General features: G+C 53.4%; 1 protein-coding gene across 3 annotated transcripts in view; it reads left to right on the plus strand.

Annotated features, from left to right (window-relative positions):
• Positions 1–27,694, plus strand: part of GRIP2 (glutamate receptor interacting protein 2) — a 95,207-nt gene that overhangs the window by 40,979 nt on the left and 26,534 nt on the right. For 2 of the 3 annotated variants that reach the window (XM_042979585.1, XM_042979583.1), the window contains exons 2-7: positions 23,239–23,319; positions 23,608–23,743; positions 24,628–24,773; positions 25,462–25,548; positions 26,059–26,134; positions 27,355–27,500. In XM_042979585.1, the coding sequence (XP_042835519.1) occupies positions 23,239–23,319; positions 23,608–23,743; positions 24,628–24,773; positions 25,462–25,548; positions 26,059–26,134; positions 27,355–27,500 (672 nt within the window). Of the gene's footprint in view, positions 1–10,749; positions 10,874–23,238; positions 23,320–23,607; positions 23,744–24,627; positions 24,774–25,461; positions 25,549–26,058; positions 26,135–27,354; positions 27,501–27,694 lie in introns of those variants that run through there. The other variant, XM_042979584.1, reaches the window with a different exon arrangement.

Here is a 27,694-nt window from a genome sequence, read left to right on the forward strand (position 1 = left end):
CGTGTGTGCAGAAAAATAAAGCAGAAAGAGGGGATGGGGTATGTGGGTAGTATGTGCGGTTTTAAGTGGTGTCTTCAGAGAGGGCCACACCTAGAAGGTGACATGAGAGCAAAGCCTTTATGGAGGTGAGGGAGGCCACATGGCTATCCAGGGGAGGATGTGGCAGAGGCCACAGCCAGTGCAAAGGTCCTGAGGTATGAACATGTTGGTTGTTCCCAGGCTGGCAAGGGTAGAGCAGAGGGGCTGAAAAAGGACAGAGGGTATGGGCTCAAAGAGGTTCTGAGCAAGGGCGTTATTATCTGGCCTCCCAGGCCCGGGTGAGGAGAGGGGATGTATTAGAGGAGCAGTGGGCAATTTTAGGGATAACAAGGTTATCCCAAGGTTAAGGACAGGAATCCCTGTTGCTGGCTACATGGCACCTCCTGGGCACAGGGAGGGACTGTGCCTCACCCTCCCGAGCTTTCTCTGCCTGCACCCCCTCCATGGTGCACATCTGTGATGAATTATTTACTCCTTCCTTCCCCTCTATAATGAGGCTCTCTATCTCGCCTCCACATCCGGCTCCTGGCATTTCTCACAGTGCAGTAGCTGCATTGGGGTCTCACATCTGATTCCCAATGGGGAAGCCAGCCCCTCCCTCCAGCGCCTGAACAGCTCCCGGCTCCTAGGCCTCTGCCCTCCTCCATGCCCAGACTGGGGAGGGCACCAGAAGTTTAGATCAACTTCAGTGTCTCAGAGACCACGGATTTCTTTTTTTATCAACAAGGCAGAGATAAAGTGCAAACCTCTGGTCCTGTTCTTTGTTCCCCAACCATTTACTGAGCACTTACTGTATGTCAAGTGCTATGCTGAGTACTTCACATGTACTTTCTTATTTTCACAACAACCCTGTGAGTTATGGTATAAATTGCCCCATTTTGCAGGTAGGGAAACTAAGGTCCAAAGAAGACGTGACTTTCCGAGGTCACACAGCTAGGAAGGAGATGGTGGAATCTGTGCCATGCCCCTACCCCCCAGGCAGTCTGACTTCCAAGCCCAAATGTCTCACCACAGGGGCATTTCTCAGTGGTCAGTTATCTGGCTGCCCTGCCAGCAAGAAGGGACCTCTCTGTTGCATTCCCAGCATGTGGCTGCTGGTCTGTCTTCCCCAGGCTCCCTCAAGGTTCTCCGCCCTCCCTCTGCTCCCCCTGCCCCAAGACAGCCCTGTGGAGACAGCATTGGTGCCTCCCCAAGATTGCCCTTCCAGGCTAAGTGGCCCCATTTCTCAGAGTCTCTCACCCCTCCCCACCTGGTCACCATCTCTGTCCATGTCCCAGCCTGTGTGTGTCCCTCTTGCAGGGCAGAGCCCAGAGTTGAGCCCAGGCAGGGTGTGGGGAAGTCTGAGCAGAGGCAGAATAGCTGGGCCCTTTCCTGATTCCGGGCAGTGAACCGTCTTGATGGCACATTCACCTTGCCCATGTCACCCACCAGAACTAGTGCCAATCTTGTCAGTTAATGTCCCAGCATTGTCTCCATTTGTCAGCTTGAATGTTCGGTCCAGTGGGACCATCTGCCTGTCTTAATTGCCCGGATAATTGTGAAAGCTGCGGGCCCTGTCTCCCTTCCTGGGGAAATGGCCTGATGGAGCAGAAAGAACATCCATTAGACAGGAGACTGAGGCTGACTCTACTTTCTGGGGTCCTTCAGCGGGTGCTTGCTCTTCCTGGCTTCAGTTTCCCTTCTGTGCCCCCTGCTGTGCTCTCCAGTGGCTGGAAGCCCCCTCACTGCCTTCCCCCCATCCACCCATTTGCTCTCCTTGGGCTGACCTTCTGTCTCCAGCCCCCACATTTCGCCGTCTTGGCCGAGGTGATGGTGACTCATAAGCAGATGTGTGGGCAGGTAGGCGGGCCAAGGGAGGCCACACACTCAGCAACCTCTCACAGCCGCACAACTGGGGCAGTGGGTCCCTGTGGGTGACCTTGGGGAAGGTCCTTGCCACTTGCTGAGTCTTGGTGCCCCGTTTGCAGAATGAGTCTGTTGAGGAAGGTTTGTTTGAGATTTGGAAAAGGTTGGGGATCCTTGAGTCTCAGACAGAGACTGGGGTGAGGGGGTCCCAGGTTAGCTGAGGTCAGAGCTGAAATAGCACCCAGAGACCACAGGTCCAACCCCGGCTCCAGCCCATACGTGCACCCCTATTTTACACATGAGTGGGTTGAGGCCACTTTTGCTGAAGGTCACCCAACCAGTCAGAGGTAGAGTCAGGACTTGGACCCAGGGCTCTGCTAAGGCTCCCATGGCACTACTGCTGGAGGAGGCGATGCTAACAGGCTGGGCGGGCAGTCTGGAATGTTCCTCACCACTTTGGTGTCAGGCTCATCTGGGGATAGATGGGCAAAGAGGGTGGGACATCTGGTGAGTGGACAGAAGTGGGACCTAGAGGTGCCCGAGGGCATTGGGAACCCAGATGAGGCATCAACAGCTGGAGGATCAGGGAAGGCTTCCTGGAGGAAGGGACAGTGGGCAGCCTGGGGGACTTGCAGCATTTGGCCAGGCAGGCAAGGGATGAGGGAGGGGGCGTTCCTGAGGGACCATGAGTGTGAAGGCTGGGAGGTGGAAAGGGCTCAGGGTGTGTGATGCTGGGGATGGGGTGGGCGATGCTGGAGAGGTAGGCAGCCAGTTCTGGACACGGTTTGGCAACCTCCCAGTGGTTCTTCCTAAACAGCACTGAGGGGCCGTGAGCCATGGGAGGCCTCAGCTGGCAGGCAGCAGGCACTGGCCCAGGAATCTCAGTGTCAAGCCTTGTCCTCAAACAAGTGGCCCACCCCCAACCCTGCAGGGCCCCCCCACCCCACAACTCCCCAGTGGGAGAGCTGCTGCCCGGATCTCCTGGGATATTCATGAGCTGTGTGGGACTCTTGGGTGGGCCTTTCCAGATCATCACCCTGCCTGAGGCGCCCCATCAGCCCCTGCCTCCAGGGTTCTCTTTCAGTGTTCAGGTCCACCAGGAGGCCATGAGATAAAATGAGGCTCTCACACAAAGCCCTTTTGAGAACGTGTGGCTCCCGAACTGTGATTAAGGCTTTGGAGCCAGACACCTGCATTCCTCAGTCTCTTGCCCCTCTGGACTCTAGTTTCCTTATCTGTGGAAAGAGGTGATTATCCCAGCCTTGTGGGCCTGGTGCAGACACACTGGAGGTAAAGGCTTGCCGAAATCCATAGGGATTGAAGATGCACGTGTGAGCATGGCCCCAGAACGCTGGGATGTGTGGCTGCCCACTCATTCCAGCCACACACCCAGGGGAGGCCCTCGGGATGGGGTGGTTGCTCGTGGGACCATGCGGTGGAAGCCACATCCAGATCCTGAGCGGTGGCCTCCCTCTCTTGCCAGGGCTCAGAGGCCATGGCCCGGGTCCAGACAGGGCCCCTGACTCTATGCAGGGCAGTCCTGGGGCAGGGGGTCTGGGTGCCCCAGGGAGCCACAGGAAGCCACAGGGAGGCAGGCTCCAGCTCAGGATAATGGAGCGACTCATCCTTTGACTCTTCAGGAGTTGGGTGGCTGCTTAGGAGGTGGTGAGCTTTCCATTCGTGGGGGTATACTAACTATATCAAACAACAGAAAACGTTTCTGTGTTGATGTGTTAGAGGGGATGAATTATTGCTTTCTTTTCCAACATAGCAATCTAGAGATTATGCCTAATCACCATTTGTTTTTCATTGATTTATCCTAGCACTTACTGTGTGCTGAGCTTAGCCCTGGATATAGGTTTGAAATCAATAAGCAAGATAGCCAGGGGCCCCTGTTTGGTGGAAAAGAACAGGTGAGCAAACGCATCGGTGGAAAGACTGGGAGGAGGTGAAGGGGACTCACCTGGTATGGTCAGTGTGGGCTTCTTGGTGGAGGCAGCATTTAGGTTGGGCTGTACGGATTTTCATCTTTAGATGTGGGGAGAGACTTCCAGAAGGAGGGAAAGGCCCCGAGGAGGGAGTACCTGATTCTGCCAATCTGTCCCTTGGCCTGTACTAGCTAGAGTCCTTGGCCCAGTCCCTCCCTTCTCTCTGGACCTCAGTTTCTCCTCAAATGGGAGCAGCAGGGCTTTTGAAAGATTCTGCAGCACACTAAAACATCAAGTGCTTGGTATCCAGTAGGTGCTTTGTCCATGTTAGACCTTTTTTTTCCTCTGGGGCATATGCATTTGGACAAGGGTAATGCTTGACCTAGAACGTGGAAGGTGGGATTCCAGGCATAGTGCTCGCCACAAGGCTGAGCCCCAGTTCAGTCTCCCACTCCACTCTGTCACTCGAGGGCACAGCTTGAGGGCGGTGCCTTCCCCTCCCACATCCTCATCAAATACAGGGGGTGTCGCTGTAATCAGGCTCCATCCTCTGCTCCTGACAGCTTGAGACCATTCTTCCCTAAGTGTCATGCATGTGGTGGCCACAGTGCCAGGAATGCCCCATTCAGTGCATTCCCTCCTCCAAAGCAGGTCTCTGTGTCGTTGGGACCCAGCCCCACTTGCCGGCCCAGCCCACCTGCTCTTTGGGGTCCTCTGACCCCAGCCATGCTGGTTGGTGCCTTTCCCTACATATACTGTGCACCTTTCTATCTCCCGCCCTTTGCCTAGGCTGTCCCCTCTGTCTCGAATGTCGTTCCTGCCTCATCTTTGAGTGTCTGGTTCCTTTGTCCCTCAAGGCTTGGCTCAGACACCACCTCTACCAGGCAGCTTTCCCTGACTCCTCCTCTTTGGCCCCCTTTGCTATGTTTGGGCCTATAGCAGATCCTCTTTGGGTATAGTTCCTTCTGCAAGAGATGCTGATGTTCTGACATCACATGTGACGTTCTTGGCATGGAGTAGGCCCTGCGTGAGCAGTTGCTGGGCCTTGAACCTGGTCTTTTGACACCCAGCCCAGGGTTCTCCCCGGGGCAGGACAGGGAGGAGCCGTTGCCAGGGTGGCATTGACCTCCTGAGGTTGGAATGCATAACACTGCTCTTTCCCAGGGCTAAGCCCTGACAACTTGCCCATTTATTTTTATGTTTTGCTTTTTTTAAAGCTTTTTTTTAAAGTTTATTTATTTATTTTGAGAGAGAGACAGAGAAAGGCAGAGAGAGAGAGGGAGAGAGAATCCCAAGCAGACCCTGTGCTGTCAGCACAGAGCTCACTTCGGGGCTCAGGCCCACAAACCGTGAGATCATGACCTGAGCTGAAACCAAGAGTCAGACGCTTAACCGACTGCGTCACCCAGGTGCCCCACGTTTTGCTCCCTTTGCTTGAAAGGCAGTGAGAGGGCAGGTGGGCAGAGTCACAGCGGACTCTGTGGGGAGGAGCATGACGGGGGGTGGGACTGAGGTCAGCGGAGGCCTTCATCCTATGCAGCCAGCCATCCTCTTAGCACCCAGTCAAGTTAGTTTTCTAAGACAGTTATCCCTTTCTCCCTCTAAACTCTTCAATGGCTCCCCAGTGTCCTCAGGAGAGACGCTGGGGTTCCAGGCTTCCTGCCTCTAAGGTGCCTTTCTGCTTTCCTCCCCTCTTGTCCCCACCTCTGCCCCATGCCATCCTGACCCTGCAGCCCATTCCATCTGGCCACCATTTGGAATAAGATCACAAAAGACCTTGCTAAAAACCCTTCAGCAGCTCTCCTCATGCCCAAAGCAGAATCTTGACTCCTCGTCTACCCACCAGCCTCAGCTGCACTGGCCCCCGATGGCTCCCCTTCCCCTTCCCATCCTTCACCTCTGCCTGAACAATACCTGCCCTGAGAGGCTCCCTGACCCCCCCCTGCCTTGTGCTGTCCCGGCTCCCCTCAGCACCATCTCATTATGTATCTATACTTGTGTGTTTTTCTCCTTTGACCTCTGCCCCTTCCCTGAACTGGCAGCCAGAGAGGTAGGCTCTACTCATATTTTGTTCACTGCAGAAAGCTTAGGCCAAGCTTAGATTCTAGCAGGTAGTGGGTGCATGATAAATACTCGTTGAATGCGTGAGTGGCCAGAGAGACAGGGCAAGGCTGTGATCACCCTAGCTACCTCTGTGGGCCCCGTACTTGACAGTTTTCTAGGTGTTTTGTTTATTCACCGAGTTTCTCACAAGAATCCTTTGAATGGACAATCTCATCAATACTTTAGAGGAGGAACCTGAGGCTCAGGGAGGCCCTCCGCACGGTTGTGGCCTCATGTCATGTTTTCCAGGAGGGAAGCCATTGCAGGTGTCGGGAAATACAGAGGGCAAGAGGGAGCCTTAGGGAGATGCCCTACTCACAGCCAGGCCTGGGCTGGTGCCTCTTGACCCTCTCCAGTTAGGAGATTCCCAGAGACTCCCCAGGGGCAGCAGCGTGGCCCTCCCCCTTCCCCCACAGTCCTTTGTCCTTCCTGTATCTCTCTGGGCTGGGGAGAGGGCTTCTGAGTGTGCCTTTCTCAGGGGGCTTGGGGTTGGGGTGTTGGTGCAGATGGCATCAGGAGTACCTGGGTTCAGATCCCAGTTCTTCCTTCCCCTTCTGTGTGAGTAAGAGCAAGGGGCTTCCCTTCTCTGGGCCCCTGCTTTTCATCGCTGAAGTGCAGGTGTTGTGGATGAAGTGAGGAAAGATGTATACAGCGTTGAAAGTCAGGCCCGGCACACAAAGTCTCTGCACCACCTGGTTCTGTGGTTCCTCTCACATCCCAGAGCCTCCCCCTTCCCTAGTCTGAGCACACGGCCTGTCGCCTGGGTCCCCTTGGCTGGCATGCCGCTGTGCCCTCCACGGCTGGAGGAAGGCTGTGGTGAAGGGTGCTGGCAACCGGCAGGTGTCTGGGGCCACAGCCTGGGAGCCGCCCACCGACGTGGCACTACCCCCCGAAGCTCTCCCTAGCCCGCCCTGGAGTAGCTGAGGGACAGTGGGGGTGTGTGTGGAACAGCGTGGCCGGAGTGGGGGCTGCGGCCAAACAGCACCTCCTAAGACGGGGGTCACTCGTGCCTCACCCGTGGCTGCTGGAAGGGCAGGCTGGGTCTCAGTTTCCCCAGCTGTAAAATGGGGACCCACCTCATGGAAATGTTTACCAACCAGGCAGGGGGCCGCGATTGTCCTGGCCTGGCCTCTGGGGTGGTTTGAGGAGAGGGGGAGGAAGAAGCAACAGAACAGCAATAAAGGGTTTATCTGTCTTGTCTTCAAATCGCCGTCTCTGCCTCGTTCCCACCCAGACTTCATTTCCGGCTGTCCGTCGGGGAGGGTGGTGGTGCTGGCGGGCTTGGTACAGCTCCCCTGTGGTTATGGTGGACTCAGCCCTGGGGTCTGAGAGGAAAGGTGGAGGCTGGGGTCCAGGCTCCCACTCTGTGCTGGTGGGGGTCCCCAGACACGGCCCCATCTGGGTCTCGGTTTTCCGTCCCAGTTGTGGCAGTCACCGCTCCTGGGTGGGCGGGGTCCAGGGGTGCCAGGAGTCCCGAAGGGTGTCCTGCAGGGACAACCTGACACGCCAGAGAGCATCATGCCAGTGGCACCCTGTTAAGAGACACTAAGAAGGGCCCCGCAGGCCTGGCTTCGTGTAGGGAAGAGGTCGTGTGTGCTGGACAGTCACAGTCTGCTCAGCCCTTCCAAGTCTCTTCACAGAAGTGACTGGCCCGGAGTCACATCCTTCAAGGGTGGCAGAGCCGGAACTCGAACCTGGGCGCACCTGACCTGTGTGCTCAGCCACCTCCAAGTTTTTCCTCTCTGGTCTGTTTCACAACGTTGGTATATGAGAGTCTTGGTGGGAAAGTGGACGGATAAGTGCTTTCTGACTTATTAACATGTGGTCTCCCTACCCTAGGGGGTGGGTGCTATATGGCGAGGAAGCTGAAGTCCAGAGAGGCTTGGACGCATGCCCCAGGTCACACCGCAATCCATCCTCCAGTTGTCTTACAAAACCTAAGGACGTGCGGGTGTCAGGGCCTCCGCTGACCGTGGAGGGTCTGCCCACCGGCTCAGTGGCCCTGCCACCTCCCCTAGGTTGTCCAGTCTTCCTGTCTGCCCATTCACAGTGCTGGAAACATGACTGGGAGCTGCTGCCGGCCCGGATCCCTAGCAGGCCTGGCTTCTAGCCACCTTACACACCCAGCAATCTGTCCCCTTTTTCCTCTGCTTCCCTGAAGTTTGGCAGCGCTCATTGGATGAGAGGGGTCGTCTTTGGAGCAGGACCGACAGCAGCTTCGCCTGCTCTCAGCTCCCAGAAGGGACCCTTGCTGCTCACTGCCAGGCCCCCCTCCCTTGTCCCTCAGGTGGTGCCGCAGGTCTGAGGTCCTTACAGAGCCTTCTCACTCCCTTGCTCTATAACCATCCTTGGCTCCCGTTGCCTACAGGATGAAAGCCAAACTCCTAACAGAGCACTTCTCAAACTTCTATGTGTCCCCCGGGGAGTTTGTTCAAATGCAGATTCTGATTCAGTGGGCCAGGGTGGGGCCTGAGAGTCTGCATGGCTGAGGAGCTCCCCTGGGAGGCCTTAGTAGACCCTTCACGCGCTCCACGTGCACTTCCTGTCTGGTCCCCTCTCTTCTCAAACCCAGGATTGCATTCCCCGACACACACCTGCAATGGCTTTTCCCTTCTTGGGCACATTCCCTCTCATCTTTCAAAGTCAGACTCAAAACGCTTCCTTGGTGGAACCCCAACAGAGCCAACTGCTCCTCATCTGCACTTCTGGAACCCTTTACTAGCCCCTGAAATCCCGAGAGGCACACAGCAGTGACTTTCATTCTTTTTTAAAAAAATTTTAAAGTTTATTTACTTATTTTAAGAGAGAGCACAAGTCGGGGGCACAGAGAGGGAGAGAGAAAAGCAAGGCTTTTCTCGAACTCAAGCAGGGCTCGATCTCACGAAACCGTGAGATAATGACCTGAGCCGAAACCAAGAGTTCGAGGACTCTTAGGTGTGAACCTGGCTCCACCCTCATAGCTGGGAGATCTAGGGCAGGTGACTTAACCTTTGTGCCAGATATTTATTTAAACCCTGCCTTGTTCTAAAATGGACCAGCACTTGCTTCCAAACTCACTCTTGGATAAAATCAAGTGGAAAATGTGCTCAGTGGGATGGCAGGGACAGAGGGCAGAGGGAAGACACTGTTTCCCACCTGTCTCCTGGTGTCTCGGTCCCCAGCACCTGGCACAGCGGGCATTCAGAAAAACACCACACGGAAGCTCTCTCATAACCCACGGCGTGACCTTTCCAGGAGCTTCTCATCCACAAAAGTAAATACCAAAGGAGCAGGAAGAGAGATCGCCAATCTTCATCGCTCATTTAAATGCATCTGTGTGGCGAGCAAATATTTTCTTACAAGAAGGGACGGATGTAGCTCTAAAGGCTTGTGCACCATGCAGTTGGCCCCTCAGGGAGCTGTAAATAAGGGGTGAGGGGAAGAGGGTGAGAGTCTGTTAAGGGCAGTTCACATGCTGAGAAGGGCCACGTCCCTGCCTGGTATGGAGCTGGGACTACCCCAAGGTGGCCCTTAGCGTCCTGCTCATGGTCATTGAGAGCCTTGTCCTGACTATTGCTGGGTACCATGGACCAACCTGAGAGCCTGCACCCCCCCCTTCCCTGCCTGGCTTGATTCTCCCAGCAAATTCCTCCCAATTCAGACCCCCCTCTCTGACCCAATGCTCACTACCCCTTCAATGGCTGAGACCTTGGCCTCACTTCTGGCCCAGTGAGCTTGACCTGGAACCCGGACCCTGCCCCCTGGGGTACATGTGGAGTCACCCTAAGAAGAAGGCAGCCTTGGGAAGTGGGCAACGGGAAGGAACCTAGAAGAAGCCTCCAGTCCCCAACCACGGTACTGTACATTTTCATTTACTGCAGGACACAGAACAAACTGGAGCTCCATTTGTTTCTGTGTATCCAGGAAACTCTCCATGGGAGCTGGGACCTCATCTGTGTTGCTCTCTTCTGCATTCAGCAGGAGTTAGGCATACAGGCTCTTGACACCCTGTGTCCCTATCACCCACCTTTCTTCCCAGCACCTGTGCGGGGTCTGGCCCTCAGTAGGTGCCCACACACACTGGTGGGATGGAGCGCAGAAGCAGCTGGGAGGAGGGGCCTTGTGCGTCCATCAGGGTTGGCAGAGTCAGTCCTGAGCTAGCGTGGAGGAATGTAGGAGTGTGCAGGGCTGAGGCCCAGCCGGGGCTGGAATTCTGACCAGCTGCCCCTGCCCATCAAGCCCAAGGCAGGCGGATCCTTTGCCCATCTTAGTCTGTCTTCCCCAAAGGCTGGGGGAGTGCTCCGTGGGGCAGGCTGCTGGGCTCATCCTCCCCAGGCCCTCCCTTACAGAAAAGGAAACTGAGGCCTGGAGGAGGTAGTTGGAATGTCAGTGGAAGAGCCCCAGGGGGCTCTGAGCTCAGGGATTTCTAACGCTGAGTCCTGCAAATGCTCTTTGGCATATGGCTGCACTTTATCTGGCTTGTGTCCTGGGATTCTGTACGAGATTCTGTTGGAATCTGCTACTTAAAAAAAAAAAAAAGTTTGGAAGGCACTGTTCCTCTTTTCTAGATGGAAAAACTGAGGCCTGGGGAGAGCAGTCACTTACCAAAGTCCTAGAGCAAGTTAGGAACAGAACTGGCTCCAGGGGTCCATCTGCTTGGGGACCCAGCGGGAGGACCCAGACATGCCATCTTCAGAGATCCTCACCTAGACTCCGACCGTGGGCCCCGGGGGGTGTAGAACCACATCCAGGAGCCAGTCATACAGTGGCCGTGTCCCCTTTAAGCAGAGAGCCGCCCGCTGCAGTGGGTGGACTCGGTGCCCAGCCAGTGGGAGCCGTGAGCTTCCCTCCCACAGCCCCTCCCCGGGGAGGGTGAGGGAGGGCTGAGCAGCGTGGCTCCCGAGGGAGTTGGTGGGCAGCCGAGGAGACAATAGCAGACATGCTGTGTGGGCTCAGCCGGGAGACCCCTGGAGAGGCGGGTGAGTAATGGGAACCTGTAGGCAGAGTGATGGGACTGAACCCTCCGGAACTGCTGCCCAGAGAAGAGACAAGGATGGCCACTCCCTGGAGACCCAGAGCCCCGAGAGAGTGCAGGGCTGGGACACCCAGCCCCCGGTGGGCCCATGAGAGGGCTGCTGTCCTGCAGCCAGAGACTGAGTCCCCCGGGCTGTCCCCTGTCCCGCACAGCAGGGGCAGCAGGCAGATCTGGAGTTCCAGAGGGCAGCCCTCAGCCCCTTAGAGGTGCCTCAGGGAGGTGCGTCCCCTCTCTGCATGGGCATCAGCTGGTGGGAGTGAGCTCCCGGCCCAGAGATGTGAGAGCAGAGGCTGAGCTCAGGGTGGTGTAGAGGGAGCTCCTACAGCAGGCGGGAGGCTGCACCTCCTGGCAGGAGGCAGAAGCCCCGGCCCGGCTCGGGGTCTGGCTGGGGAGCCCCGGGGCCCTGGGAATGCAGTGGGGCAGGTATCACACAGCTGCCACATTCCTAAGTGGGCCCAGGATGGGCGCTGTGGGAGGGGCTCTGGAGCAGACATGGTTGCTCCATCTGTCCGTCTGGCCGCCTGTCTTTCCAGCCTTCTCCTGCCGGGCTGCCTTCCTAACCCTGCTCCTGCCCTACCCCCTGACCCCAGCCCGGGCTTATCAAGAGCCGGGAACCGGTCATCCTTCACTCAGTGCCCTGGGACTACCCCTGTCAATCCCTTCCCACACTCAACATACTCTTAATGGTACCTCCTTGAAACAGTTCCGAGGGTAAGGGCTGTGGTCCTAGTGGACCGATGGAAACAGGCTCAGAGAGGGGTGGTGGTGCACCCAAGGCCCCACAGCTACAGTGCAGTGTCCAAGCAGGACTAGCCCCAGATGATTTTTATGGCACAGCTACCTCCATCTTGCTTCAGAGGGCCCGGTGAACTTAGGCTCCCACCCCACCCCCCATGGCAAGGGGCAGGGACAGGGTCACCCCCTGGCCCCCAGATAATAACATGAATAATGTAGCTAATAGCTGTTGAGATCTTACTCTGTGCCAGGCTCCGTTCTAAGCTCTTTCTGTGCATTTTCTCATTTAATTTGCACAATACTGTGAGTTTGGTACTATTTTTCTCTCCATTTTCCAGCTGGGAAAACTGAGGCATGGAGGTGTTAAGTGACTTGTCCAAGGCTACACAGCCAGAAGTAGCAAAGCTGGGATGTTCCCCATGTGGTCTGCCCCGGCTTCCTCCTGGTGACTACACTGTAAATGGAGGCATTGCTCCCCTGGCCTGGGTATATCTGTCCTCTTGACCTAAGGCCCAGGTGAGTGGGGTGACCTTGTCCTCCAGTGATCAGAGCCACAAGTGCAACAGCACCCTGGAGACCCCCCCTGGAGCACTGCCAGGGAGGTTGTCTTCCCTCACCTCATGGGCCTCATGGGCCTCATGGGCCTGTGGCCTCCACCTAGGCTCAGGTCTCAGCATTGCCTGCCTGGACCTTTGCCCCAGTCTCTTTCTTGGCCTTCTAGCCTCCACCCCACTTTCCCATCCTGCCCTAGAAGGGAACTTTCTAAAACTCAAATCTGATCACAGCTCCTTATCTTGGCATTCAAGGCTTATCTTGGCATCTCCCTGGCTTTTTCTCTCTCTGTTGACTTATTGGACCCCCATCCTCACCACAGCAGCCCCCACCCTAGACTCCTTCCCAGGCCACAGAGCCTCTTGAGTACACCTGCCACATTTGATGTTCAGCACTAAGGCTTTTTTTTTTTTTTTTTTTTTTAGAAAAGTCCAAAGGTGGAGCTTGGGTACAGTGGGATCCAGGTGCTCAGTTTACATCATTAGGACTCTGGGTCTCTGCTTTGGTTTAGGCAATCTTCATTTCCAGGCAGACTCTTTCCTTTCCTTGAGGTGCCCAGAGGGCCCCATAACCTTTGAGCTTAAGGTCAACCAGGACAGTCGTCTCTAAGGAAAGAGAACCTGTTTCCAGTAGTTCCAGCAAACATCCCAGGGCCAGCTCTTGTTGGCCCAGCTTGGATCACATGCTCACCCTTGAACAATCACTAGGCCTCTGATTGGCTGGCCAGGCCTGGTCGAGTGGCCTCCCCAGGAGCAGGGGAGACAAGGGTAGCCAACAGGTGGCCACTCCATACACCCTGCACATTTTGCAGGGAAGGCTGGGCTGTAAGAAGTCAGGCCACTTGCAGAGCTCCTCAGTGAGAGCCTGGCTTGGGGTTGGGGTCTGTGGAATGCACTACCCAGTGCCCTTTCTCTGCCCCTGATGGACTCCTGCCTGCACATGCCCTGGGAGCCTCGTTCACCACCCACTAACCCTAAGCCCTTGCGGAAAGGGATGTGACCAGGGTTGGGTGCACTGGAGGCCTGAATGCGGATTTTGGCAGGAAGCCCCACCCCCAGCCCTCCCAGTTTCACTCCCCTCTGACTCCTGGCCACAAAGTGGTCTTTGTTCCCAGGGCCTCTGGGCCTCAGTGAGTATCGCTTGGGCCTGGGAAGGCTCAGGCAGGGTATGCATGTGTGTTGTAGAGATTGGGAAGGGTAGTCCTTCTGCTGTGGCCTGGGCTGCCCACTCCTCTGAGGGGCTCTCACCATCACTGCCTGGATCCTCTGTCAGGCCTCACCTCCTACTGCATGGCAGGGGCTATGGCCATGGGGCAACCCCAGGCCCTCCACCACAGAGGCCACAGTATGGATCCAGGGAGGCCTGGACTGGCATCCTCGCTCTGCCTCTTCCGATTCTATGACTTTAAAAATCTCATGCCACCTCTTTGATCCCCATTCTCCTACTCTGTAAGTGGGAATTGAATTCCAGATTATTTACTGAACACTTACCATATGCCATGCTTTCCTTCCCGGACACAGCAACCAAACGCCAGCCCTCTGGAGCTGACATCCTAGTGGGCAGAGGAAGATAGTAAATGAGATCACTAAGTTTTTACAAAAGTGAGATCTGTTAGATGGTGTTGAGTGCATGAAGAAAGATACAGAGTAATGGAGGTGTGGGAGGTGGTGGTGGGGTGCAGGGTAAGTTCAAACAGGCTGATTGGGGAAGATCTTCCTGAGAGGATGACATTTCCACAAGTTGCTGAAGGAGGTGAGGGAGGGAGTTTTGTGGATGTCTGGGGAAGTGCATTCTGGGCAGAGGGAACAGTCGGTGCAAAGGCCGTGGGGTGGGCACAAGTCTGGTGTGTGGAACAGCGAGAAGACCCGGGACCTGGAGTGGAGGGAGCTGGCGGAGGGACGCGTATCATCTGGCAAAGTCAGGGAGGCCGAGGGACTGTCATTTGTGGCAGGAACTTTTGCTTTTACTCTTCACGGAGTGAAATGAGTTTTATACTGCTCTAGGCAGCCACCGCCAGGAAATAAAATGGTTTCATTGGTGACTCCCCAAGACTGTCATAGGGTAGGAGGAGGTAGGAGGCTGGAGGGGGCCCATGACTAGGAGCTTAGGAGCTGTGTAACCCTGGGTAAGTCCCTTAACCTCTCTGTGCCGCGTTTTCCTCATCTAGAACATGAGGATGATAATGGCACCCACCACGTAGGATTATTGTGAGGATAAAGCGGTACTAATTTTTAAAAGTTTATTTGTTATTTTGAGAGACAGAGAGAGAGCAAGCAGGGGAGGGGCAGAGAGAGAGAGGGAGAGAATCCCAAGCAGCACAGAGTCCCATGCGGGGCTCGAACTCACAAACTGTGAGATCATAATCTGAGTTGAAAACCAAGAGTAGGATGCTTAACCGACTGGGCCCCACCCAGGCGCCCTTAAAGTGGTAATAATTTTAAAGTTCATAGAACACGGCTTGGGTTCAAATCTTGACCCTGCTTCTTACCATTGGAAGTCAGGTAACTTCTCTGTGCCTCGGTTTCCCCCTCTGTAAATTGGGAATAACGATCATACCATCTCAGAGGGTAGTGAGGATTAAATGAGACGATGCTTATAACGTGCATAGCACAACACCCAGCACTTCATCAAAAGGAGTTGCTACCATTATTAATCTATGAAAACTTTTCTAACGAGGTCAGTAGCGGGGACAGGGAGAGAACTCCCGTGTTTCATGGCTTGTGTGTACCCTATAATGTTAACTAGATTCCTCATACCAACCCATGAGGCGGGCCCTTGCCCCCCACTGTGCAGAGTAGAAGCCTGAGGCTCAGAGAGGAGAAGCGGCTGGTCCTAGATCCCTAGCCAGTGGGCAGCAAGGTTTAGAATCAGACTCTGAAGTTGGCCTAACTCCAAAGTCCGTCCTTCCTTTTTCCATCGGACCAGCCATGCCTGCAGAGGTGGGAACAGCGGAGCTGGGGCTGGTAGATCCCAGGTGGCCTGTGGGAGCAGTGAGCGGCTGCTGCCCCAGGGTCAGCAACGGGCCCCTGAGTACTGTAGTTGAATGCAGTCAACGTTGGGCCCAGAGGAAAGTGGGGCCCCCCTTCTTATCAGTGCGGGGCTGGGCTGGCCCCGTTGGTGGCTGGGTGTCACGCAGTCATTTCCTGTTCCCCCCAGATTGAGCCTCGGAACATGTGTTTTCTCAGTGGCCCCCCCTCAGAGGCCGAATGCTCCCTCCTGGAGACCCACAGAACCAAGCTCAGTAGGCTGAGTCTGCCGCCCCGCCCTCCCGCGCCCCTTTCTTGCTTAGGCGGGATCCTGGCACAGGCAGCCTGGCCAGGGGCAGACTTCCTTTGCCCTTTGTCAGAGCTCAATAGCTCCCTGGGGCCCCAGAGAGACAGGGATAATGAAGGCAAGTTAACAAAGCTTTCAAGAGAAATAAAATAAAAAAGAAGCCCACCCACCCGCCCCTGGCTGCAGCGTGGGGCCTGGGACCAGGTGTATACCCTGCACTGGGCACTGCGTGTCCTCGCTCCCTTCTGCTCCCTGACGGGGCCAGCCCGCATCTGCCGGGACAGGCTGGCTTCGCTGCGGAAATGCATTTCCCTCTGAAGCGAGTTCTTACAGGACGGATTGACTGAAGGCAAAAGCTCATAATTGCCCATTGCTGGAAGGAGGAGACAGGAAAAAAGAAACACGCGGATAAAAATATCTCTGTTTTTATGCACGTTTCCAGCTGAAAATTGGTGGGAAAGATGTTTTTGAAAAGCCTTCATCTCTAGGCATATAATTACCAAGTCCCAGAACAAAAAAAAAAAAAAAAAAAAAAGACAGAGCGGGAGAGAGTGAGCACGTTGTGCTAGGGAGGAGGACAAGGGTCTGAACCCCCATAGAATTTTCTATAAATAATTCCCTCAAATTCTCAAGACTGGCTTGGCTAAAGCCAGCAGTGGGGGGATACACCCCCATTTTATGGATGGAGAAATAGAGACTCAAGTCACGCAGCCAACTGAAAATTCTGGCCTTGCCTTGATTCTTGGTTTGAAGGTTGCCTCGGTTTCCCCCCACCCTGGATGCTCATGAAAGTGGGGCACTGTTGCTGAACAGGCATCAGCAAATGTTGTCGCATTTCTCATGGGTGCCTTCCTGAATATGGTACGGGGTCTTGGCTATCCAGGAGCCTCTTACCCAGCAACTGGCTGCCTTGAGTGGCCTCAGTCTCCAAGAGAGGTCATCAAGGCCACACACTAAAATGCACATGCCTTTTCTAGAGAAGAGTCTCTCAAGTCCCAGTTTATTGCCCACTGACTCTTTGCACACAGTCGTATGAATGTCAGTTCGCAGCACACCTGCCAGCCGGAAAAGAGATGGCTCACAGCCTGAGCCCAAAGCCAGCAAAAGAATTGTAGAAGGGAGGGAATAGGGGTCACTCAGGGTTGAGACAGGTGGTCCTGACACCTCTGTCCCAAGGGGGTCATTGTGGGCCGATGTGGCCCCGTATGGTTCAGCGGAGCAAAATCTGAACATTGGGGTGTACAAAGGGAGGAGAGGCCACGTGGAAGCCACACGTGGAGACACCCCAGGACATGGGTTTTCTCTTTCAGAGCCAACATCCTGCAGCCTCTGCTTCGGAACCCAGCATTTGGGGATCCCACCGTTCCTCACTCTAGGTTTCTAGGTACTTTGTTTTTGATATCAGGGCCCAGAACACCACCTTAAACCGACTGTTGTTTCATACTCCCATCTTGGGGATCCTGCTGCACTGAATTTGGTGAACTTGACCCTCTGCTTTCCCGGTCCTTTCCTTAAGAGATAATCTCTCCCCTCCCCGCAACCGCCTCCCTGGAATCAAACCTGGAGCCGGCAAGCTTATCTCGGGTCCTCCCAGGACAGCCCAGGAGAGAGGGATTTTCCAGTGACAAGAATCTCATTTGCAGGAGATGAGACCAATTTTAATTCTGGAATTTCCCACAATGAAATACCAGAGATGTTCACTGTCACAGAGTTGATAGAAACCAGTCTTTTTCATTTTATTAGCTCAGAAACATCTTGTTGAATCTAAATGAAGTGCAAATTAGGGAACCGTTACGGGAGGCATTATACTTAATGGTGTGTTGCCTCAATTGGTGGTGGCTTGTATGAACAAGGGCCTGGGGGATGAGGTGGGGGCAGCTAGTAAGCAAAGCTGCTGGGGGCCCAACTGCAGGGGCCCTGGAAATGGTTTGGGGCTCACCTGCTATCTGATTTGTTATTTGCCACCTTCTGGCAAGCAAAGGGAGCCTAGCCTTGGTCTGGAAAAGCAGAGCGATGGGGGAGCTGGGTAGTTTCTCAGTGGCTAGAGCTGCAGGTGGTGAAGGGGCTCACCTTCCTGAGGTTCTGGCTGTGCTGTGACCCCGACCTCCTGCTGAACCTGACCCAGCCCCAGCCTGAGCCCCACTTTGACTCTAGAGCAGTGATTTTCAGGGGGAGGGGGTTGGGTGGGGGCACTATTGCCCCCTTAGGGGACATCTGGCAATGTCTGGAGTCATTTTTGTTGTCGTGAGTAGGGGTGGGGTGCTACTGGCATCTAGTGGTTAGAGGGCAGGGATGCTGCTAAACATCGTACAGTGCAGAACAGAGCCCCCCCCACCATGTGGAATTATCTAGCAAAAAAAACATCAATAGTACAGAGGTTGAGAAACCTGCTGTAGTTTGACTGATTCTTTTATTTTTAATGTTTATTTGTTTTTGAGAGAGAGAGGGAGACAGAATGTGAGTCGGGGAGGGGCAGAGAGAGAGGGAGACACAGAATCCGAAGTGGGCTCCAGGCTCCAAGCTGTCAGCACAGAGCCCAACGCGGGGCTCAAACTCACGAACCATGAGATCATGACCTGAGCCAAAGTCAGACGCCCAGCTGACTGAGCCACCCAGGCTCCCCCAGTTTGACTGATTCTAGCTGAGCCCTGACCTTGGCCCAGCCTGACTCCACCCCCCGCTGAACCCTAATCTGAAAAGGACCTGGCTGGGATGGGATTTGTGCCTTCTGCCCCTTGCAGGGGCTAATTCCTCATCAACTCTGCTTCCATGTGCCTCCGCAGAGGAGTCAGAAGGGAAGATGGGTGCTGTGAGTTAGGTCTTGCCATGGCCAGAGGCTTGGGGAGAGGAGTGGCTTTCCCACAGCTGGTGAATAGCTGAGCCGGAGTCTGCACTCAGGATGGGTTGAACCCTGAGCGCATCCCCTTAACACTGGGCCGGGCTGGAGCTGCCTGAATGAGGGCAGCAGGAGGGCTCTTCTTCATTGGTGGGTGGGGGTGTGTGCAGGCTCACATGAGGCCTGAGGAAGCCTTGGAGACCCATGGGACATGTCTGGTGCTGGGAGGGGTGGCCCCCGAGTCAGCACGGGAGAGCCTGCCAGCCTGATGGTTTGCCAGTTGTCTTTGCCCATCTCAGTCTGGTGCTGAGGAAGAACCTGGAGAAGGAGTGTGAAAAAAATAACCTGGTTAAGGGGGCCGGGAATGTGGGGTGACAGGGGCAAAGGGGCCTGGGGTCAGGTCCTGGCTCTTGGCAGAAGCTTCCTTGGCCAAGAACTTTGCCCCTATGAGTCTCAGGTTTTCTCATCTGTCAAGTGGAAGTGTTGGTAACATCTCCCTCCTCCCAGGGTTACTGTTAGAAGTAAATGAGATATAGGGGATAGTGTGGATGGTTGGTGCATGATGTGTGAGCCCCCCTTCCCCCCTGCTGCCAGGGCATAGAGGAGAATCCAGAGTATGCACAGTGTCTAAGACAAACAAGTGCTGAGGAGAGGCAAGGGCTCAGGCATTATCACAGAGCAGGTAACCTGAAACCTTCCAGCCTCAAACTCTTTTGAGATGCACAGATAAACTCATAGGAAATGAAGAGGGTGCATTGGAGAGGAGATAAGGGTGGCCTTCATAACCACTTCTGTCAGTTTTGCACTGGAAGTCTGGCCAGTGCAAAAAGGCAGGTAAAAGAAATAAAAAGTATGACATTTAGAAAGTAAGAAAAAAAACCTGTCATTTTTCACAGACAACAGAAAAGCCCAGAGAACCTACAGATAAACTATTAGAATTAATACGGGAGTTTTAAAGGTCAGTATACAAAATCGACTCTGTTATTATATATCAGCAACAAATGATTAGAAAATTAAATTTGAACAACAATCCAATTTACAATAGCATTAAGACGCTTCAAATATCTAGGAATATATTTAATGAAAGATGTACATGGTCTTTGCCCATGGAAGTATACAATATTCTTGGCAGAGATTAAAGAAGACAAAAATAAATGAAAGAGTAGATCATGCTCATTGATTGGAAGACCTGATATTGTAAAGATGTCAACTGTCCACAAATTGGTCTGTAAATTTAGTACATTTCTAATCAAAAAATGAAGAGAAAGCTGAAAACCAGCAGGATGCATGTAGGCTGATAAGCTTCCTTACTGGGGTGGCAGCAGGAATGAAGGTGTTTGCTGGTCTGACAACCAAAGGCTTAGGTTTTAATAGCTTAAGGATACAGGAGATGATGTCCCTATACCTTCCCTAGTTGGAACTCACACCCCAGCATAAAGCCAGGACCTTTAAAAGGACATACCCTCAGCGCAAGTGGGGACTTGGAAAATACCCACCCATCTACCAAAGAGAGAGAATGTCTGTCTCAGCTAGGTCTTGAGAGTTGGGTTTCCGAGATGTGCCCCTGGTATCTGTTGAAGGTTGTGATTCACACTACTCCCCTGGTTCCAGAACCCCTGAGACAATATTTCTATAAATAATGCCTTGGCAGGCACTGAGGGAAAGGAATTACAAATTCTCTCTGGACCCCGGAGGGACCTGCCTTCAACCAGGCTGAATAAGATTCCCACAGATGAAGCCCTACTAGAGATGAACTCACAATCCAACAATTACCAAACATACAAGGAAGTAGTTCACCACGAGGGAGAGTCATCAGACATCCCAGACAGCAGAAACACCTCTCAAGAGTCTGAGATAATAGAAAAGTGAGTAATAGATGAACATTGCAAAGATTTAAAATTATTAGAGACCTGTAAGGTGCACTAGATAAGGAAAGAACAATATATGACAAGGATATAAGCAAAAGAACCAAACACAACTTTCCAAAACCAAAATTGTACTCGTTGAAATTAGAAACTTATTGAAATTGGGAAAATTTGAATATGGAGTGGATTTTAATTAGTAATTTAATAATTAAGGAATTTTTTAAAAAAATATTTATTTATTTTGGGGCACCTGGGTGGCTCAGACGTTGTTGAGCATCTGACTTCAGCTCAGGTCATGATCTCACGGTTCGTGAGTTCGAGCCCCGCGTCGGGCTCTGTGCTGACAGCTCGGAGCCTGGAGCCTCCTTCAGATTCTGTGTCTCCCTCTCTCTGTGCTCCTCCCTGGTTCACACGCTGTCTCTCTCTCAAAAATAAATAAAGATTTAAAAAAATTAAAAAAAATTAATTTATTTTGGGCAGAGCACAAGTGAGGGAGGGGTAGAGAGAGGGAGACAGAGAATCGAAGCAGACTCTGTGCTGACAGGCTGACAGCAGTGAGCCTGATGTGGGGCTCGAACTCATGAACCGCAAGATTAGGACCTGAGCTGAAGTCAGACACTCAACCAACTGAGCCACCCAGACGCCCCAGGAATCATTTTTTGTAAGGTGTGATAGTGATATTTTTGCTATTTAAGAAACGTGTTCCCACTTTTTTTAATACATACTGAAATATTTAGAGTGTAATTTCATCATATCTGGGGTTTGTTTTAAAGTATCTCAACATAAAAATACATGGGATAAATATGACAAAGTGTTAATAATTGTTAAAACTAGATGTTGGGTAAAGATGATTCATTATACCAGTGGTTCTCAAACTTCAGTGTGACACAGAGTTGCCTTTGCAAAACACAAAATTATTACATCTACATAGAGGAATCTGGAATATATAAAGATTTGATAACAAGAAAACAAACAACCCAATTTAAAAATGAGCAAAAGGTTTGGATAGATATTGCACCAATGAAGATATATATGGGTGGCAAATGAGGAAAAGCGTCCCACATCATAGTCATTAGGCAAGTGTGCGTTAAACCACAGTAAGAAGGGCACCTGGCTGGCTCAGGCAGGGAGAGCATGTGACTCTTGATCTCAGGATTGTAAGTTTGAGCCCCCGCTGGGTGTGCAGTTTACTTAAAAATAAAGTCTTTAAAAAAAACACAGTAAGAAGCCTCTACATATCTGTTAGGACGACTAAAATTAAAACAACAACAACAAAACAAAAAAAAAACAATCCTAGCTGAGATTGCCAAATACTGGTGAGAATGTGAAGTAACCAGACCCCTCCTACATTACTGGTGGACCCACAAATAGTGCAGCCATCCTGAAAAGCAGGTTGGCAGTTTCACACAAAGTTAACCTCATCCTTACCATGTGACCCAGAATCCCATCCCTGGGTATTTACCCAAATGGAACAGAAAGTTATGCTCAAACAAAAATCTGTATGCAAATATTTATTATGCCCCCTGTGAAACTGCACCAAACTGGGAAGAGTGGAAATGTGTTTCAGTAGGTGAATGGCTAAGCAAACAGATGCATCCCTGCAGTGGAACATCTGTCAGCAATAAAGAGGAACAAACTGGGGCTCCTGGGTGGCTCAGTTGGTTAAGCATCCGACTTCGGCTTGGGTCATGATCTCACGGTTCATGAGTTCGAGCTCCTCATTGGGCTCTGTGCTGACAGCTTGGAGCCTGGAGCCTGCTTTGAATTCTGTGTCTCCTTCTCCCTCTGCCCCTTCCCTGCTTGCTCTCTCTCTCTCTCTCTCTCTCTCAAAAATAAACATAAAAAAACTTTTTTAAATAAAAAAAGAGGACCAAACTACTGATCCATGCAAAACAGGAGTGAATCCCAAATGATTATGCTAAATAAAAGAAAGTAGACTTAACAGCCCACATACTTACATGATTCTATTTATATGGCATTCTAGGGAAGCCAAGAGTATATATAGAGAAAACAGATCAGTGGTAGTTGGGGGCTGAGGGTTGGGCAGGGACTGGTTGGTTACAAAGGGGGCAGCAAGGGAAAATTTGGGGGGTGATGGAATTATTCTAAATCTTGGTTGTGGTGGTCAGGACACATTTCCCAAAACCCAGAGAAGAGCACACGACAAAGAATTTTAATGTCTATAAAATTAAAAAAATAGATGAAAATGTTAAGTTAGGGTAATCTACTAAAACATGTACACATGCAGATTGCTGGACCCCCATCCTCAGAGTTTCTAATGTACTACATCCTAGGTGGGACCCGAGAATCTGCGTTTCTGACCAGCTCCCAGGGGTTGCTGGTGCTGCCGGTCTAGGAGCCATGCTTTGAGAACCTCCGCATTGTACTATTCTGTTTTCATTATGTTTGAAATCTGTGAAAACTTCTTAAAGCGAGCGTTTTCTAGAATTAAAGCTAAAGGAGACACACTTCTCGCAGGCTGCCAGAACATCTGAGAATGTGAACTGTAAACTATCAAGTGCAGTCCTCATGAAGGAGCGCTGAGTGGGTCCATTCGACTGAGTTTGCGCACGGTCAGCCCCGTCTCACCTGTGCCGTGGTGCCTGCATGGGAGAGAGTTGCCAGTCCCGGCAGTTGTGCAGGCACAGCTCCCGGGTGGTGGGGCCCCAAGACCTGTGCTCTAATCCAGATGGCGCGACTCCCCAGCTGTGTGACTGTGGGCCTGAGTTGTCCGGCTTGGGGCCTCCGCTTCTCTATCTATACAGTGGAATGACACTTAACCACAGGATGGCTGTGAAGCCCCAGTATGTGGTGGTGTTCAGAAGAAGGTTATTCCACTCAAGGGCAGAGATGGAGCCTCCTTTGGGAGGAGAAGCCATGAGGAACCCCCCCCCTGCTGCCGCCCAGCAGATTCAGTCGGAGCCGGTGGCAGGAAGGAACCCCTTTTACAGGTCACATCCATGAAGCAGAAGAGTCCCAAGGCAGAAAGGTTTCACCTGCATGGAAATAAAAGTGGAACTCAGGGCCTTTTCTCTTTCTTGCTTGCAGACGATGGACCTTACTCCAAAGGGGGCAAGGATGCAGGAGGGACCGACGTGGCCCTGGCATGCCGCAGACAGAGCATTCCAGGTGATGAGCCTCTTCCCCTTCCCCTTTCTCTGTCCTGGAGGCACAGGTGGCTCAGAGCGGGGGGCGGGGGGGGCGGTGGTCAGACGTCAGTGGCTCTGCCGATAACTCACTCTGTGACCTTAGACCGGTCACTTAACTTCTCTGATCCTCTTTGTGTAAAAAGGAGATGATCTTACCCAGCATATTGCAGCCAGGTGCTCTGTTTACCAAGTGTGGGTCTCATTTGTATTGGAGCTGGGGGCCTGGAATTGTGCCATACTGCCCGCTCACCCCCCCATCTGTTGACAGAGGAGTTCCGCGGGGTCACCGTGGTGGAGCTGACCAAGAAGGAAGGCAGCACGCTGGGCCTAACCATCTCAGGTGGCACCGACAAGGATGGGAAGCCCAGGGTCTCCAACCTGAGACCAGGGGGGCTCGCAGCCAGGTGAGGAGTGGGCTCCGTGGGGCAGGAGGAGGTGGGCAGGGGCCAGTGGAAAAGGTACCAGGGCTGTCGGTAAAGCCATCAGTCAGTTGTTTCCGGGAGCGCCCAAGTGCTCCTTGGAGGGAGGCCTCCGGTGGTGGCTGTAATTCTAGGCCCCAGCTTCTTCTCTTCCCCTTTACTCAAGGGGCTGGCTCGACCACAGCATCCCACTCTTGCCAGGCCCTCCAAGCTTTTGCACATGCAGTTAACTTGCCAGAAGGTTCCCTGCTGGCAGCCTCCTATTCATCCATCCACACTGCCTCTGGGAGGCCCCCCGTACCCCAGGCCCAGGCGGCTCCTCTGCTCTGCTCGCATGGCCCTGCGTGCCAATTCTGCACACATCGCTCTGGATTTTCCTGTCATCTGACCTATGCGGGTCCCTTGGATCAGGAGTTCCATGAGACTTGGGGGTTAGCCTCTCTGTTGCCACCTCTCTGGGCCTCACACAGGGCAGGCACCGGTAGCGTCCAGTTGAATAGAACAGAAGATTAGTGGTTAGAAGCCAGGGTGAGCTCTAGGAAACAGCAAATAAGGAGATGATCCAGCCACTCTGTAGGCTCCTCTGAGGCTGGTCGGAGCCTTAACTATGAGGGCAACACCCCAGCAGGAGGAAAAGCAGGCAGGCCGGCATCGGGGGAAATGCCAGGCCTGGGTGTCAGACAGGTGTAGGTTAGAATCTGCGCTCTCTTACTGACCCGCTGTGTGACCCTGGACGATGTCTGACCTCTCTGAGCCACTGCTTCCCCATCTGTGACATGGGGATTCGGAGATCATAAGGATTCAACAGAAGAGTGGGTGTGAATGCTGGCACCTTCACCGTGCATGTGCTCTGGCCTCCTTGCTCCCAGGAGTGACCTGTTGAATGTGGGCGACTATATTCGGTCAGTGAACGGGATCCACCTGACCAGGCTCCGCCATGATGAGATCATCACCCTGCTCAAGAATGTGGGCGAGCGCGTGGTGCTGGAGGTGGAGTATGAGCTGCCCCCGCCCGGTGGGTGCCCTTGGACGGGGAACTTTCTCCACTGCCTTAGTCATGGGTAGACACAGCTGCCTCCCTGCCAGCACCTGGGTGGTGGGGAGCAGCTGGGTGGGTGGGACCTGAAGACCGGCCTATGTCACACCTAGGGACTTCGGCTGCAACTGCAGTGTGGTGTCACCAGGAGGTGGCAGGGCCCTGTTTATAACCCGTTGTCGTTTTTTACGTGTAGCATCCAGATTTCTTCCTCATGGCGGGGGGGGGGGTGGGGGGGTGGGGGGATGGTTTGGGGAATGGGGGCTGAAACAGTTATTCCCAGCCCTACTGGTGTCTTCACCCCGCCGGCTTGCACAGAGTACAGTGGGCAAGGGTTTAGCCTAGCTCTGAATTTTCAAAGCTGGTCTAAAGTCTTAAGATTTGAATGACTGGAATTCAACCCTGGCCTGAGCCCATAGCCATGGACTCACATCTGAGTTCTGTCGTGGTCTCTGTGTGAGCCTGGGCAGGCCTCTCTCTAAGTGGGTGTTAAGGTGAAGGGTCCCTTGAAGTCTTGCTTGTCCTACCTGTAAACTGGGGTGGGGGGAAGTTTACCCTCCCTGTAATCTCTGTCTGGTCACCCAATTCTCCCAGAATGAGCTTTGGGGATGTCTGTGGCTTGGTGATGTGACTGAGGTACTCAAAGGAGCCCTCTATTTCTCCCCAGCCCCTGAGAACAGCCCAGGGATCGTCACAAAGACAGTGGACGTCTCCCTGTACAAGGAGGGCAATAGCTTTGGCTTTGTCCTCAGAGGTCAGTGTAAGAGTCATACTTGGGGCCAAGAGGTGGGAAGGAGGCTACCGCTAATTCCATGTGTGAACACATGTTTTGCTTTAATGGGTTGTAGGGATAGGTATATGGATAGATAGGATCGCTTCTTGCTTCTGATTCTAAAGAACCCAGGGCCATTAAGTCAAATGTTAAATGGAAACATTTGCCAAGCAATGAAGGGTGCATGATTGCTGGGAGTGAGATTGAGAACAAAGTTTGGAGCTGCCTAGCAACCAGGGCAAAAAGGGAAGTAGGATGAGATCATAGGAAGGGAAGCAAGCCATTTAAGAAAGGATTTCGGTCACGTTCCCTACTTTTTGTTCCAGCTCTGGGGATTTACGGTTGGTATCTTACAAGAGGGCCCGTGAATAGAAGGGACAGGTCCTAAAACAGATTTAGTTAAGGGAGCCTGGTTAGGGGCTGAGTTGGGGCCTCTAGGCATCAGGGAAAGAGTGGGTAGATGACTGATTCCTCTTGTTGAGTTCTGTCCAGGGGGTGCCCATGAAGACGTACATAAGACCCGCCCGCTCGTCCTGACCTGTGTCCGGCCTGGCGGCCCTGCAGACAGGTGAGCCTGAACCAGAAGAAGCCATACAGCCTTTCCCTGCCCTGACTGCCCCCAGCTCCTCTGTGAAGAAGGCAGACCAGAAACCACTGTTCTCTAGATGAGCAAACTGAGGCTCAAAGAGAGGACACACCTTGTTCAGAGTCACTTGGACTTGTTGGTGGAGCAGGACTCAATGCCAAACGTGAGAGACCCCAAGATCTTTCCTCCCCAACAACCTACTGTCTCAGGGGTGGGGAGGGAAGCAAGCCTTGGCATTATGTTGTTCTTCCCTTCCCTGGCTTTAGTTTTCCCCATCTGTGGCATGGGGCGGATACTACAGCCCCTAGGAGTTGCTGTGAGAGATTTGGGGGCCCTGTTAGCAGTGCCGCTATGGCCTCTATAACGCAGCCTCTGGAGTCCTGGCTGTGCCACCCTGCCTGGCTCTGCCTGGGCATAGCCCAGAAGGACCAGGCAGGCAGGGCCAGGAGATGAGAATGTGGGAGACGAACATGTCCAGTTCCCAGCACCTGACCCCTGACCTCCCCAGTGGGAGAGTCTTGGCCATTTTAAGAGAAGCCTGGAACGGCCTTGTCAGAAATCTAAACCCATTCTTGGGACAGAGGCTGTGATGAGCTATTCATAGAACCTCCCAGAATAGCTTTGGCCATCTGTTGGGGCAAGCACTCCAGGGTGGAGATTTGACCCAAACCGAGGTGAACCCCCACTCAGGCCCCTCTCCCGGGGCCCCTGCTGAATTTGTTCCCAGGTGCATTTGTCACCAGGCCAGAATCACTGCTGAGGAGCCAGAGTGGGGGCAGTGAGAGTGGACCCCATGACGGGAAGCATGAAGCCTCCAGACCACCCCGCCCCTGATGCTGTGTGGCCCTGACAGGGCTGGTGTCCTTTCTGGGCACTGGCATTCTCTTGTATCCCTGGGGCGTTCCCACTCAGACGTTCTAGGGTTGAGCTGGGGCTATGAATTTATTAAGCACCAAGAAAGGGGGGAGCTGTCAGAGCTGGTCGCTGGTCCCAGCTATCCTTACCTGCCTGCTTCATTTATTCAGCCGCTTACCCATGGACTCCCTCCTACGTTCCCTCACTCATCATTCCGTCCCTTTCTCCTTCACCCACTGCCGGCCCCTCTCTGTCCCCCGTGCCCCAACCTTTCCCAGCACCCTCTCGGGAGGGCTGTGCACAGTGCTCATTGAGGCCGGGCTGGCTGACCAGGCCCTTCCCTGCAGGGAAGGTTCCTTGAAGGTGGGCGACAGGCTGCTCAGCGTTGATGGGATCCCGCTGCACGGGGCCAGCCATGCCACTGCCATGGCCACGCTGCAACAGTGCAGCCACGAGGCGCTCTTCCAGGTGGAGTATGATGTGGCCATCCCAGGTGAGTTGGGGGTCTGAGGACTAGGGTTGGGGCAGAAAGAGGCCCAGGGCTTGGGGCCGGGGGTAGCAGACCCAAATCCTCACCACTGCAAAGGCTCTGTGACCTTGGACCAGCACCTAGCCTCTCTGAGCCTCTCTGGGCAATAAACACTATGTGTCAGGCATTGTTTGAGGTACTGGAGATCCAGGTGAGAG

The sequence above is a fragment of the Panthera tigris genome, chromosome A2, assembly GCF_018350195.1.
Source record: "Panthera tigris isolate Pti1 chromosome A2, P.tigris_Pti1_mat1.1, whole genome shotgun sequence".
Lineage (NCBI taxonomy): Eukaryota > Metazoa > Chordata > Mammalia > Carnivora > Felidae > Panthera > Panthera tigris.